Raw genomic sequence first — 15,903 nt, 5'->3', positions numbered from 1 at the left:
TAAGAGTTGTCATATGAACTGTATTCTAATAAGAATAATGGCTGGTTGTTATCATAGTACAACTTGGAGTCATTACACATGGCTCCCTGATGGTCTGTGACGGGCTCTAGCCTCTCTTTCCTGTCTGACGTGTACAGTAAGTACTCCTGCAGGCAAACTTAACCTCCAGATGGAAAACGTGACATCAAACTTAAACCGTACAACTGTATATCTCAGTCTAAACCGTCATGAAACCCACCGACAAGCACTCTCTCCCATGCACACACACACATAATTCAAGCCTTTTCTTTCCTGTGCTCAGTTTAACTTGAGGTCAGCCTTGGAAGATCCTGGAAAATATACTGTAACCCCTTCATTGGGGTTTCCCTGTGGTCTCAAATATATTATAAATCAGTTGAGTCAGGATAATGAGAGCCAAAGTGCATTGCTCTTTGTCGCTCTCTTCCTTCCCTCTATCCCTGCCTTTTCTCCTGGTTCGTACCTAACCTAACATCACTGAAAGGGGTTCTTAAAGTAAAGAACAAGATAATATTAATCTGCCAAATAATTGAAATGTTTGAACAAATGGCATGTCAGATTTGTAACACACAACAGCAAACACTGATGTTTTAAAGGTGTTTTGGTGGCCGAATAATTATTAAATATTATATATATAATAGTTATATAACTTTGGATTAGATTTTATTCTTTGACCAATGATTGTTGTGTATATTTATAATGATCTCATAGCTGTATTATACATTTAGTTGTGTATGCTTTGGTCTGATAGCCCCCTCTTCTGTTCACCTGCAGCATTGCTACTTGTCTGACACCTTTGAGTGGATGTATTTATCCATGTGTGAGAAATATTGGCTAGTGTATACATAGTGGTTGCACCTTCTATGTATGATCCTGAAGAAGACAGCATGGTCATTAATAGTTTAATAGGTCATTTATAGTTTACCAGGCTACCAAACACCATGAAAAACACTCACTTATCAATTCTGACTTTCAATTAATTTAATATTGGCAATTAATCATACATTTTATGAACAATTATGCAATGATTAGTCAATCATTTGCATCATAAAATGTATTTTAATGTATTTTCAAAATACGTATTTGCATCTCAAAAACATTTCTCAGACTGACACATGTTTAAAAGGCATGTCCCAGATATATGCCTTTAAAATAAGATTTAGTTTAAATCTCATCTTGCCATCCCCATTTTGTCACTGACCTATATGTTATTGCATGTGTTCTGTTTCTCCGAATAGGAAACGTGGTACTGGGCAGGAGACGTGACAGCTGATGAAGTGGTGATGAGTGGGGTGAGGTGTTCAGGAACTGAGCTGACCCTGGACCAGTGTCTCCACCATGGGAAGCATCTGGACTGTCCCAGAGGAGGAGGACGCTATGCTGCTGGTGTCTCCTGCACGCAGGGTAAGACCATGGATTATTACCTTTACTGAAATATAAGCTCTAAAAATGGTTTGATGACTACATTAAAATGTGATATGCTGGATCTGGTCTTTTTCCCCCATGTCTGTTTTAGACTTTTCGTGATATCGTTTTAAATGTGTAGCATAAAGTGAAGCTCATTGCTGCATTTACAAAATGTGCTATAGGCTATGAGGTTTGACTAATTGATTGCTGTACTACCAGTGTGTTGTTTTGCACCTTTTTAATTATGTAAAATACACAGTAAAATGATTAATTGAACTCAGGAGTATTACAATTTAAATCTCATCTCATCTAGATGAGAGGCTTCAGCCAATTTTGAGATCTTATCTTTCAGAGCTGTATTCTACTAACTGCATCATAGGTCCTCTCAGTTAGACTAACATTGAGTACTTTGCAGCATGCTAGTTAATCCATTCTGGGCGGGAACCCCTTTTGGTGTTAGCATTATGTTATGCTTTAGCTATTGAAAAATAGCAGATCTACAAGCTCATAGCGCGCCACCGAGTGGCGCGCTATGAGCTTGTAGGTCTGCTATTTTTGAAAAATCGAAGAACGACTGCCATATAGAAACATGGCTTTTTCAGAAAACTGTCAGGATGTAGAAGACATTTTTAGAATCTGATCTCAGGTCTTAATACTGACTCACTCTCTCTCTCTCTTCCCTCCCATGCAGCGGCCCCAGACCTGGTCCTGAATGCCCAGGTGGTGGAGCAGACCACCTACCTGGAGGACAGGCCCATGTATGCCCTGCAGTGTGCCCATGAGGAGAACTGCCTGTCCAGCAGCGCCGTCAAGGCCGATTCTACCTCCTACCGACGACTGCTGCGCTTTTCCTCGCAGATCCACAACAACGGCCTGTCAGACTTCAGGCCGCGGGCATCACACCAGTCCTGGGTCTGGCACGAATGCCACAGGTTAGACCTCGATTCATTCAGCTTGCCCACAAATAGGCTCTGGCCTGACAGCAGATATCGCATGTTCGAGTCCCCGTTCATGACGACCTTTGCTGCATGTCTCTCTCCCCTTCTTTCCTGTCCATCTTCACTTCAACTGTCAATAAAAGGCAGAAAAGCCAAAAGCTAATCTTAAAAACCAAAAGGATCTCGATTAAAAACTTCCATTATACGCCATAGCATTTTTACAGTATTGACAGGTCTAGACTGTCCAACTGCTAAAAGAAAATATCCTGTGGGCCAAACTGGACCCCTTCGTGGGCCGACAGTTTGACACCCCTGCATTATATCCACTACAATAAACTAGACTTCTCTACTGATGGACAGTATCAGTAAAATATTTAAGCACTTTTTCCATTGGGTCAAAGGAGACAATCTTCTGGTACAATGTCTCGTCTAGTTTTCGTCATTTGAAAAATGTATTGACAATAGTTTTTGTTAACAAAATCATGCTCAATTTATGGTTCATACTCCCCCTTGTGGTCAAAATCGGGTGTGCATGGTACATGGTATAATCGAATGTGTTTGAATTTGTATAAGTGAGCAGCAACCTTCAAAATGTTCATTGTAAAAAGGTTGAGTTGAAATGTCGACCTCTCACTGCCTCCAGTGTAGACACTGTTACTAATTTTGTGGATATATCTGATAAGTTAAAATATGCTTAAAGTGTAATATGACTGTTGCAGTAGGGCTCACAATGCTTCTGTACCGATATAAAATATAATTTTTGAACTTTCATTACTCCTTAGAGTATGTAAAAATAGTTTTTTGCTTAGATATGTCTTAGTTTGTTAAAACCTAGGGTTGCCTAGATTTCTTTGTTTTTCTTTTCAATTTATCTGATGAATTAAGCTCTTTGAAGCTTAAAAGGGTAGGCAAAATAAGCCTCGGCTTCAGCCTACACCTTTTCGGTCCCACTTGTATAAGTGGACTTTAATGTATCTAATGTATGTATGTATGTATATATATATATATATATTTTGCTTTTTCAAATGGACCGAAATAAAGATTTACTACTACTAATTTGTAATATTTTGTCTGTCTGCCATATTCAGGCATTTCCACAGTATGGAGGTATTCACCCACTATGACTTGATGAGTCTGAATGGTACCAAAGTGGCAGAGGGACACAAAGCCAGCTTCTGTTTGGAAGACACTCAATGTGATGAGGGTAAATACAAACATAGTTAATCCATTAATATACCCTGGTTCTTTACTTAATACTGAATTGTTATTGGATACTACTGTCAGCACCGTAAAGTTAGAATAAGATATAATACAGCTAAATAGTTTAGGTTATGGACAATGTATGACAATGTTTATCTTTGTAAAAAAAACATACAGTAGGTTGTAAAAACTAAAGTTGGATTTGATTTGATGATATATATTAAAAAAAAAATGGTTTGTTGTGTGTAGGTATTCAGAAGAGGTACGAATGTGCCAACTTTGGGGCTCAGGGCATCACAGTTGGATGCTGGGATACCTACAGACATGACATAGACTGTCAGTGGATCGACGTGACAGATGTCTCGCCTGGGGACTACATCTTACAGGTAACCAACTGCCTCTACTTGTGTTTTTCGCAATTATGACATAATAAATTATGCATCTCCGATTCTCCAGCTTTTTTTGGCACATTAACTTGTATTATTGTGAAAGAACACTTAATGGTATACACTTTTTTTGTTGCTACTGTACCATTTACCACTACTACTGTATGTTCTTCCAGATTGTAATTAATCCAAACTTTGAGGTAGCTGAATCGGATTACAGCAACAACATTATGAAGTGCCGCAGCCGATACGATGGACATCGGATATGGACATACAACTGTCATATAGGTAAGACCCTTGGATCCCTTAAGATAAGGAACTCGTACTGTACATCGAAGCCTAAATTAGTGCAACTCTGCCATCATGCAACCCAACATGGTTATAATTTTAAGAATGTAGGGTCGCGCTATTCAAGCCAAAATTCACCTTAGATTCTTTTTTATTCACAATATGTACTTTTATGTTTAAGATTAGATATTTATTTCCAATGCCAGAAAAGCTAAGAAAACAAAAACAAAACCACCCTTATTACTAAACTCAAATAAAGCTTTAATAAGATTATTTACAAGATTAAATACAACATTCACACAGGATTAAAAATAATCCTTTAACACTAAATTAAGCTGTAAATGCTCTTCTTGACTGATGAGGAATATCAAGTATTAAGGTGGTTGCACACCGGCCGCGTTTTTCGGAAAACCGATGGAGAAACGCAGCTAAAAATCCGAATTCGCATCCGATTCGCGCCCGGTGTGTGGAGACCTTTACTTTTGCTATACTAAGCAAGACCTGTAGTGCCCTCTTTAGGTTCCCTTTCAAACAATACAAAATAAATACAAATAAATGGTTTGTCAAAACAATCCGTATAAAAGGCCTTTTAGAGACACTCGCACTTAATAAATAACAAAAATAAGAAATTCTTGGCATCCTGTAAAATAAAAACTGTTCTTTTAAATTAAATTACTGAATGGAAAAAACAAACAAATGAACTCAAGTCAACATAAATGGGACATCCATTAAAGCAGGGGTCTTCAGTTACTACAGGGGGGCCAGCAATTATTTGTGAGAAAGGATATTACTTTTAACCCTAGCATACTTATTATGAAGAGAACTTTAGCCGAAATTAGTAGATCTACAAGCTCACATCGGTTTTGTGTAAGGGGGGTATTGAGGGTTTAAGTGGTAAAAGGTCTGAAAATCCACATTAACATTAATCAAACATCTTAACCTATTTAGACCTGAGGTGCATTCTAAAAACGCCTTCTAAAACCTAAAACTCTTATTAAAAAAATACAAAACTATGCTGCTAATGGTATAACAACGTACTGTATAGGCAACACCAGGTCTAAATGGGGTAATAATAGAAAATATGCCGTCAAACACAAGTGTACGATGACGCGATCTGTGAAATCTAATCTTCCTCATGTCACAGCTAAGGGGTTCTTTATACTAAGTACTACTAGTAATACTTTATATATTTTAAAGTATTATGAAATATAAATGTCCCTTTTGAGAGCTTCATAAAATCTAAACCTTATATATTTAAAGCGTACTTCAAATAAAACAGGTGGAAGGGGGAAAAAAACACCCTCCTGTCACAAGTTCTGCATTCACAACTATATTTGACATCGACTTCTGCACACAAACTGTTCTTAATCAACTCTCTGAATTCAACCAAAAACAAGATCAGCGTCAGCTGAATGAAATCTCCCATTAAACCTGGACAGCTCCTGTAGATCCATTTCTGTATTGGCTCGTTGCCATGCCTAGAAGAAATTAGAATGAATCAGATTATATAATATATAAAGGAATGTCACATTTTAAGCTATATTATGACAATCGGTAGAAAACCATTCCTAAATATAAAATGTTGTGACAGCACTGTTTTAGTTTCTGGATAAAAGTTGATATTTGGACCTCTCTACCACCCTCAGGTGGCTCACTAAGTTCAGAGACAGAAGAATCGTTCCCTGGGATGTTGACGAACCAGCTGTGACACAGGTAGGCACAGTAAGACAGACTTGGCAGTTGGACATTAAACACAGCAACAGGTGGAGGATATCATTGAAGCAGCCACGCCAAATGAACACTTGACAACAACCACTAGTGGAGGCTGTACTCCTCTTCCACCTCTCATTGCTGGATTGGTGCCTCAGCTCAACTTTTACAATGGACAATAATGGAAGAATGAACTGCTTGCTTGCTGTTGCTATTCATTATATGGTGAAAACTGCAATATAAACAGGGTCTGAAAAAAGAAAAAGAAAAGCTCACCAGCCCAATGTTAAATTATTCCAGACAAAACATAAAATAACCATTAGATTTGTGTCGCATATCATAGAAACATTTAGTCTGCATAATAACATATTATGGTTCTGATTAAAAAACATTGGTTTGTAAATGGAGGGTCCAGATTCAAAGAAATTAACCACTAGTTACAAGGATCCTAGTCTTAAAACACAATCGACACATTTATTCTTCAGGACAGAAAAAGGTCTATGAAAAAGATGTCTAGGCAGTGAAGTGATACAATGGAGATTTAGTGATGTGTTAGATGTAACACAAGCCAGCATAATGAAACCAGACAAGTGACCGATTATGAAACACTAAGACATTACCAGTACAGTACAGTACAGTACAGTACAGTACAGTACAGTACATCAAAGGCTGATACTTTGTTAGAAACCTTAATCACGATGAGCCATCAATGCTGATATTTTAATGCATAAAAGTCAACCGTACTATGAGCCATGGCTGAACCATCAAAGCTGTTATCTGTTATTTTGTTGCAAAAAGCAAAGGTCACCCGTCACCCTTAAAATGCAAAATGTGGTCATGGGTGGTACGGCCGACTTAGAAGGATGAAAGTGTTGTGTGGCTTCCAAAACGTACAAGCCAAAAGTAATGTGTTGCTTGGCTGATATTAATTTCAGACCCTGGGTATAACCAATAAATGTACTGTACAATCTGCCCTTGTTCTTAATTACAGATCTGTCAGGTTGGGCATGCACAAGATCTTTTGAACAAGTTAAAGATGGAGTGCCACAATTTTTCCAGTTTTTTATGTGTCTATGAGGTGACAGTACTTCATTAGACACCCTGGAGTCGTTTTTATGTGCAATGGCGTATTAACTTTTGTATTTAGGGTTTCTTCCTGGAGGGTGAACCCTTGACAGTCAAACGGGCCAATGAAATAAACAGTAATATAGTGACAACACACTATCAGCTCCTCCCCTAACCCCTCCCCCTTTATCATACAACTACAGCTGTGGGTGCGGCAGGCAAACCAGGCATACTTAATGAACTGGTGGGCGTGTCCACATAAAAGCATGATTTTAACAAATACTGTACACTTTTTGGAAAAGTTCTTCCTCATATTACCTGATGATCATGTTTTAGGGTGGAAAAGAATCGTGGCACTCCATCTTTAAGCACCATAGTTGCCATTCCATTTGCATTCATGCAATTTTCACTTTAAGAAAGCTTCCGACCTCCTCTGACTATGTGATGGACATTTCAGCCTGATATAATAAAAAGGCATGAACCACAGTCTAGTCTGGTGCTGAATCTAGTTCTCGGAATTTTGTAGCGTTTCTTCCCTTTCTTAAAGCAATCTTGAATGAGCAACATATCCACCGTCACACAAATATGCACCTATGAAATAGGATATTTAAGGGTTTCAAATGGATAGTTTGTTTTTTGCACGCACACACACACACACACACACACACACACACACACACACACACACACACACACACACACACACACACACACACACACACACACACACACACACACACACACACAGTGAGCGTAGCTTATTTTAGCTCAATCCCTGGATTTCTGTGGGCTCATGTTGCAGCTTTAAAGCTTCTCCAAAGCTGATGATTTAATGCTATGTACTCATCAAAACAGTGTAGAGAACATTTGGTATGGCTTTCAAAACAAATAATTTTACTGTATATAGTATTATACATTGATCCTGTGGCTTTTTGTAATCATTACTTTACTTTGCCAATAGTTATTACTTACATTCTTTATAATGTTGTTTGTTAGACCAGCAATGCATCTTCATGCCAGGTTTTCCCTACTTTAAAGAGCTGCTGCTAATTCATCTCAGACATCCAGGAATTAAAGAAATTAGGCTATGCTCACTCACTATTCACCATACTAAACCCCCCATACTACACAACAAAAACAGACTTATCCCTTTATGCTGTGATTGTAAACGCCCCCAGGGTGAAATAAGTGCCATATCATTGAAAATAGCTTTGAAAGTAAAATGTATTCTGTTTGTACAGCAGATTTATCTTCATCCCCTCAGCCTCTCTTCTCCCCCCCATCCCCATATTTTTTTTTACTTTTGTTAAATTATTACCGTCAGGGACTTTCATATGATTTCTTGGATGTATTGTAAAAGCCACGTTTTGTGAAAATTCCTTTGCATTGTCATTGTTTTTGTGATGTAAATGAGGCTCTTCATTTTACAAGGGCACTCATCAATAGCCGAGATTTAGCTGAGTGTTTGGACAATTTGTGTGCATTGTTGAATGTGGGAAAAGCAGTTTTCTGTAATAAAAGAATGGAAGCAGATGACCTCAATGTCTATGATGAAAAGGCTAATATGTTGTATTGTCTCCTGGAAATGGACATGTTGCATATAACTTGTAAAAGAAACAAATCTAATCATTACAATACCTTAGTGCAAGTTATTTCTTTGTCTAAAACAAAGTTGTGAAAAGGTTAAAGCTTTATATTCTGATAGTAATCAATTTCATCCAATTAGGAGAGAGAACCCATTATCAGCTTAGATTGTATAGTTCCAGTTACACTTTTGTCTGCTCATTTCTTTGTGTCATCACTTCCAATTTCACTTGTTGGTATCGCAAACTGTTGTTTACCAATGAGCTGAGACAGGAAACCTCTGTTACTGAACAAACACTCTTTAGCAATGATTACAATCTATTTAAAAGCTATTTAACACTTATTTTAACCAACCAAATCCACTTACTTCACCAGTTCATTTAGAGTAGACTACCAGGACACAGCAGAGAAAGCTTTAGAAAAGCCTTGCCAACAATCAAAACAAAAGCATCTGCAGCCATCCCAACTGTGACTACATCCCTAGTGACTGACAGGTTTGTTTTGTGAATTTCAAGTGTATGATGCTGGTGGCTTTATTGATACCCTCGAAGTCTCATCACCTGCGTTAGGCAACAGTGCTCCTCTTTAGAATCGTCTAGTTCGTCCTCCTCCTCTCTGCAGCCCCAGGGCTCTTGTCACCATTCGCCTGGCAACAGTAGAGTCTGTCCGAGGACGCTCCTTCACTGGCTGGATAAACTCTTAACAGGCAAGAGGGAGACAAGCATTTTCAAATGACACTCTATGACTAGGTAGTACATGGTGTTGCCTGTAACATTTGTTTCACCACGAAATATATGGTGTTGGGTAGACTGCACTCTCCCATGAGCACCAATGGCATACATTATGTAAAAAATGTAATTGTACTTTGATTGGCGTTGACGATATTACATTGTCTGTTTAGAGCACTTATGACTTAATCGTTTGCCAGGCAAGTCTATGAACTACTTGTTTAGGGCACGAAATTAAGACGTAAGCCATCATGACATGTGGCTGATATAAATACAGTGGGTGCCCCCCATTTTAGAGGGACCAGACAGGTTTATGCCCCGGCATGTCAAGCCCAATCAACTCCCATTACCATGTAGGTGGCAGTTGTCTAGCAGTTTACCACTAATGGTAAGCTGAGGCAGACACACCTACAGTACATAGAGTATAGACAATTCCACGGAGGCTCATGGGTGTCTGGGCGCAGCCATTACTGAGGTGTACTATTAGCAGTGCCCTGTAGGCCAGTGTAGCGTGGTAATGTTGAAATGAAGCATCATTTTGACTTTTAGAAAACTGGCACACCGGGGCTCCACCGGGCGCGTCAGCGTTGCGTCTCCGTCACCGTCAGGGAATGTTCCCTTTTTAATCAATGAAGGGTGGCTCCACTGCCCGCGTTGCGTTGCGTGACTGCATTCAAATTGCCCCGGTTCGTTTTTTAACGCACGCAACAGAGAGTCAGAGACGCAACGTGCCCGGTGGAGCCCCGCCGTTACCTTCATTCATTGCAGATTCACTGCCACGTTACAAATGCAGTGCGTTGTTATTGTATAATAAAACAAAATAACAAGATGTATTTATATTGACCACATGACGTCACACGTCAGTACCCTTACGCTATTCAATATTTGTTAAGGGTGCGCACTGTTACCCTTACCGGCTCGTCTGATGGCCTTGCTTTGAGCTTTTTTGCTCCCTTTAGACAGCGTACGTGTCTTCAGTAGAGGATGTTGGATGGAGAGGGCATGGAGCGCTACATGCAAAACAAACAAAGGTATACTTTAGAATAGTTATTTTGTAGCAATGTTTTGGCATTATTCACTATCAATAGAGACGATACCTGCACATTTGCTGGAGAAAACACCCAAGGCATGCGTGTTGTCTACCCACTTGATTTTAATCCCACAATCACTGAGAGAGAAAGAAATTACTATGTTAAAATTAAAAAACAGTTATTTGACAGGTAAATGTGGTGAACTGTGAAAGCGTTTAGGTTAAGATTTGTTCTACTCTGACCTGTAATCTGCAAAGGCATCCAGCAGGTCATCATTTGTGAAGGTTGAAGGAAAGTCATAGATTTCAATAACATGGCCAAACTCATCCGGGTCTAGCCACACATTCTCAAAACAGGAGTAGTCGTTATGGGCCTGTTCAAAGCAGACGTCCACATGTTTCAGGTATGGTATGATCTGAGAAGGCATAAAGAACAGTTTTTAAATCATTAAAGCCAACCTTCATGTATAAGGAAGAAACATTGCCAGAATTCACATTCACAGGAAATAATAATCACACTCATTGAAAAACATGAATGATGGCTTCATCAGGTTTGTTTTTAATTAAAACTTTCTTCAATGCTAAAAATGGTTTTAAGACAATGAAAATTATGTCAACAACTGTGCTTAGTAGGACCTACCTCTTCAGTGGAAATGGTGGTGTCTGTGTCCGTCGTTTTAGGGCTACATGACAAACCATCCTGTCCGTTTGAGTCTATAGTTTTAGGACTGCATGACAAACCATCCTGTCCATTCGTGTCTGCTGTTTTAGGACTACATGATAAACCACCCATGTGCTCCTTCCCATCGTCCTCCAGAGTCATGGCAATGAAATATGATATAGGCATGTCCCAGACCTCGTCTGGCTTTATATGCATGTTGTGCTGCTCTTCGCCAGGACAGGGCAGCGAGACGTGGCTGGAGATGTCGTCGACACAGTTGGCTACGCCATTGGGCGTGCTGGGGAGTAGTGACTCACCGTTGGAAATGTTTGTGGATGTTGTGCTCTCTGCAATATCAGAAGAGGAGCACGAACCTGAACCGGAGTCTGAAAAGGCGCAGCAGTTACAACAATCTTTGCTGGAGAACTTCTCTCTGGGAGCCGGCACGCTTGGGAGGGACTGCCGCTCCCTGGACGCCCTTGGTATATAGAGCGGCTGGTCAGGCTTCCGAGGTGCACGGTTGGGCTTTGGGGTCGATGACTTCGACCTGGTCACTCTCTGCATTCCCCCTCTTGGCCATGAGGGATCCTCACACAGGCTGTTGTTCACCTCTGTGTCACTGTCTTCGTCTAACTCACCCCTATTACAAGATAATGTTAAATAAAATGTTACCCTTGTATCCTATCCTTAAAATAAAATAAAAAGACACCATCTTTTTTTCGCCATAGGCTTTCAACTACGCGCCCCTATCGGTTGGGAGGTGTGTTGCACTCCGATACACTGGGTGTGTTCACTTCCGGTGTGCAACTGTGAGTTTTTTCAAACGCACCACGTTTGAGAAAAATATCTGGTGCGCTCAGATAAAAATGCCTTTTATTAAACAACGCAGAATGCACTGGTGCCGGGCATTCAACCAGCAAAATGTTAACATCGGTGTCACTTGGGTGAGCGCTTTATATTTGAAATATGAACGCTTATTTTATTTACACATTTTGCTCTGTAATGTAGCGGTCCCAAAAAACAGCCATGACAGTCATGTTTCAAGGCTACCCCAATATAAGACACAAATTACAGCTACTAAAAGAAATGAGCAGGGCATGAAATGGCATGTACTTTTTGCTTTAAAAGCTATTGTTAGAGCGAGAGAGCAAGATAGAGAAATAGATAGATCTTTGTTTATCATGTGGGGGACATTCGGTCATCAATGGCAGTTACAGTGGTAAAAGGAGATACAGGGCATGTACAGGCAAAAATAGAAAGTCAATATATTTACAGTACCATGTAGTGTGTGTATTTATCTTGATTAAAAAAAAAGCATACCTGAGCTCAGAATAGCAGACTACCACCCTGCGGCTCCAGCATTCCCCTACTGAGAAGGTAACAAGCTCTGGGTGGTTTTCTGAAGTCTTGTGGGTCAGGTATCGAAGTCGGCTCGACAGAGCGGGGAACAGTAGCACACTGAACAGAGGACATGACAGATATGTGGAAATGCAACAGTGCCATAAGTTAATGTTTTGGTTTTATTGTCGCATTGTGACATTAGTGACATTACATATATGGACCAGGTAAGCCTGCTCACATCAAATAAACTTGAGGTTGAGAACAGTCAATTAGTCTTACCTTTTGTGGTTCCCTTTTTTCTGGAATGAGTCCAACTCCTCAAGGACAGTATGGACGAACTCATTCTCCTGTTTAGGGAGGTAGGTCCCATCAAAGCAAGGAAACGCCAGGGTGGACAGATAAAGATGTATCCTATCCTGTTGACAGTACAGTAAAATTAAGTGTAACCTAGACACACAATTTTTTGATTATTCTAGCTCAGTGGTTCCCAAAGTGGGGTCCGGGGACCCCCAGAGGTCCTTGAGGGAGTTCCAGGGGGTCCCCAGCTAAATGATAGTTTGGAACCTCCAATTAATGTCTCAGAGATAGAAATGGCATTAAATGGCAGTCCGTAGACTAATGCATGCCAAACAAGGGGTCCTTGATATTAAACGGGTTGAGAATCTCTGCTAGTAAAAATCTTCTTTGATTGATTTATTAACAGTTTGCAGAATTACAGTACATTTCAAGTACAAATCAATACAAAAACTGTTAACTGTGAGTGGACGACACCATAAAGAATTACACTTGTTTACAATAGGGCCCACTATTTTCAATCCATTTCAATTTCAATTATTATGGGGTTCCCCAACTTCCCTGGAATATCTCTTCAAATCTGGGTCGGATTTAGTGTCACGTTGGGGGTCCATGACATGTAAAGGTTTGGGAACCACTGTTCTAGCTCAGTCAGTCAGTGGTTCAAACCTTTGACCCCCATAACTGAGTCAGTGACACATATTTGGATCCATTTGGAACCCCCTCACGGAACCATGATGAGAACCACACTAGCTAAAGCAATAATTAAGCCACATTGCTGATTGAAATTGATTGAAATGTTTATTTCACAGTATGTAGAATGGGTACATTTCAAACGTAAAAAACACAAGTCAATACAAAATACAGTAATAGTGGCAGTGGTAGCCTACTTGTGGACGAACCATGATAAAGCACTACTGAGACTTGTTTACAACTGAACAGGGTCCACCATTTTCATTTCATCAGAATAATTGCAGACGTACTACATTACAAATATACACTTCTACTGCTTTAACGCTTTCTGTTTCTTTGAAATAGCTAGGCCGAGTTATAGCCTCGCGTAGCGATACTAATGTCACCGGCCGTCTCACATTTTATAAAATAGTTCAACACAAACAATTATTAAGTCACGTAGAATAAACGTCTTCGCCTACAGATCATTACTTTTTGTCCAAACTATAAATTAATAGCAGTTTATTATTAGATCGCAAGCTGTTATAACTAACTGCCACTTGGTTTCCGAGGCTATTAAACTGCCACTTTGATCATGTTTCTGTTAAATTGGTTCTCTTCAAGATTCTAGCCTAACTAACGGTGCAGACGAGTAGCTCTTAGCACGCGATATGCTAGAGAAAGGATACTATAGGTTGCCGATCCATTCGATACACTAACACACACACAGCTAAATTAAAACAAATTCATCAAGTGTACACGTACCAGAAAGGAATAGTTTCAAGTGTAGCGAAGGTACGGCACGATATATATAGTAGTAATGGCAGTAACAGTTCTACTTTACTGAAGAAGAAACACGACACACCGCTGGCGGGCAGCGTCTAGTGAGCAGATCTAAGGCAGCGTCTAGTGAACAGATCTAATGAACAGATTTAAGGCTTCCGGTGGACGATCTCTTCAAAATAAGAGTACCCTCTAGAGTATTGAAAATAAGTTTCATTTGCACATTAAAACTACAAATTAAGCATTTAAATGATGCTATATGATGCTATAAGACACACATTATGTTTCTGTGTAAAAATAAGTAATTAAATCATTATAATAATAATAATAATAATAGTTATCTAAATGGATAAATGCTATTCACTGGAGTGCATGGACTTTATAAAGTGGACACTGGACAAAAGACGGCTCCGCGAGGCAACTATCTGGACATACCCACGCGTTCAGGGAGATGGCCTCTACCACACCCCACTCTCCGCTAAGCGGGAGAGGTGTAAAATTCACAGCAGCAGACCTTCTACTGGGGTCAACACTCAACAAAGTACCGTTTCCAGACCCAGAATGGACACTGGACAAAAGACGGCTCCGCGAGGCAACTATCTGGACATACCCACGCGTTCAGGGAGATGGCCTCTACCACACCCCACTCTCCGCTAAGCGGGAGAGGTGTAAAATTCACAGCAGCAGACCTTATACTGGGGTCAATGCTCAACAAAGTACCGTTTCCAGACCCAGAATGGACACTGGACAAAAGACGGCTCCGCGAGGCAACTATCTGGACATACCCACGCGTTCAGGGAGATGGCCTCTACCACACCCCACTCTCCGCTAAGCGGGAGAGGTGTAAAATTCACAGCAGCAGACCTTCTACTGGGGTCAACACTCAACAAAGTACCGTTTCCAGACCCAGAATGGACACTGGACAAAAGACGGCTCCGCGAGGCAACTATCTGGTATGGCTTCACACATATTGTCATTTAGACTTTCATTGCATAAAGCCACATCATCATCATCTTCTTCCAAATTGTCCTCCGTTATTGTTCTGTTATTATCCTTGTCTATTGTGATGCCAGCATCACCACATTTCACATAGAAATATAAGCACCCATTTACTTTTGACTCTCGCACAGCATTTGCTGCTGGTAAGATTTCTATCATTGTGTCATTTGCTTTAATTACAACATTGTCATAAATCAAGTCTGCCCAAAAGTGTCCAGTTTTGGCCATAGCGCCTGTATGACAAATGATTGAGGCCAACTTATACTTAATTTTACCGCCGTCACAAATAGGAATTTCGATTACACCAGATGGTTCTACATGCTTGCGGCTCACCGCCCCACGATCAGTAACACGCGACAGAGAAAGAGTAATGAAATCAGGAGAGTCATTCCAACATATTTGTCGCTTCATATCACAACCACATGCTGTACATTTGTCTGGACTTACACCTTCCATGATTGAGTGTTCGAAAAGAGAATTGAGGGACTCTCTTTTCTGTGGCAGCGGTAATGCAAAAAATATTAGTAATAGAAGAATTGCTTTCAACTGTCCAGGCACAGAATATACAGATGTCTGTATGTTTTGCTTGAACAACTGTGTGGACACCACACATACTCAACCAAACTACTAGTTTGTGTATAAAATCTAATGGGTCATTGTGCATTCCTAAGGCCAAGTCTGGGATGCTATTCACTAGTTGTTGAGTGACACCACGGATTGTTTTGCAATCAAATGTGTGACCTGGAATTTGAAAAAACGCTTGAATGAGAGCTGCTAAATTCCCCGGCATAGATGACAA

The 15,903-nt window shown here is 40.1% G+C and overlaps 2 protein-coding genes across 2 annotated transcripts in view; one reads left to right on the top strand and one right to left on the bottom strand.

Annotated features, from left to right (window-relative positions):
* The window catches only part of loxl2a (lysyl oxidase-like 2a), a 45,088-nt gene extending 36,540 nt beyond the window's left edge, over nt 1–8,548 (top strand). The window contains exons 9-14 of the mRNA XM_083772369.1: nt 1,257–1,422; nt 2,117–2,357; nt 3,452–3,567; nt 3,813–3,949; nt 4,126–4,237; nt 5,884–8,548. Coding sequence (XP_083628495.1) covers nt 1,257–1,422; nt 2,117–2,357; nt 3,452–3,567; nt 3,813–3,949; nt 4,126–4,237; nt 5,884–5,945 — 834 coding nt within the window. The 3' untranslated portion in view covers nt 5,946–8,548. The remainder of the gene's footprint in view (nt 1–1,256; nt 1,423–2,116; nt 2,358–3,451; nt 3,568–3,812; nt 3,950–4,125; nt 4,238–5,883) is intronic.
* On the bottom strand, nt 4,432–15,560 carry r3hcc1 (R3H domain and coiled-coil containing 1; the record flags this gene model as incomplete). Its single annotated transcript, XM_083771190.1, has 10 exons — nt 4,432–5,715; nt 9,157–9,294; nt 10,239–10,334; nt 10,422–10,492; nt 10,598–10,770; nt 10,995–11,655; nt 12,336–12,473; nt 12,636–12,767; nt 14,088–14,203; nt 15,552–15,560. 9 exons carry the CDS (start codon nt 15,558–15,560, stop codon nt 9,182–9,184), a joined length of 1,509 nt encoding a protein of 502 aa, XP_083627316.1. The 3' UTR covers nt 4,432–5,715; nt 9,157–9,181.
* Nucleotides 15,561–15,903: the final 343 nt, after the last annotated feature.

The sequence above is a fragment of the Protomyctophum parallelum genome (genome assembly GCF_964188405.1).
Source record: "Protomyctophum parallelum genome assembly, chromosome: 8".
Classification (NCBI taxonomy): domain Eukaryota; kingdom Metazoa; phylum Chordata; class Actinopteri; order Myctophiformes; family Myctophidae; genus Protomyctophum; species Protomyctophum parallelum.
This window is presented reverse-complemented; position numbering and strand designations above follow the sequence as displayed.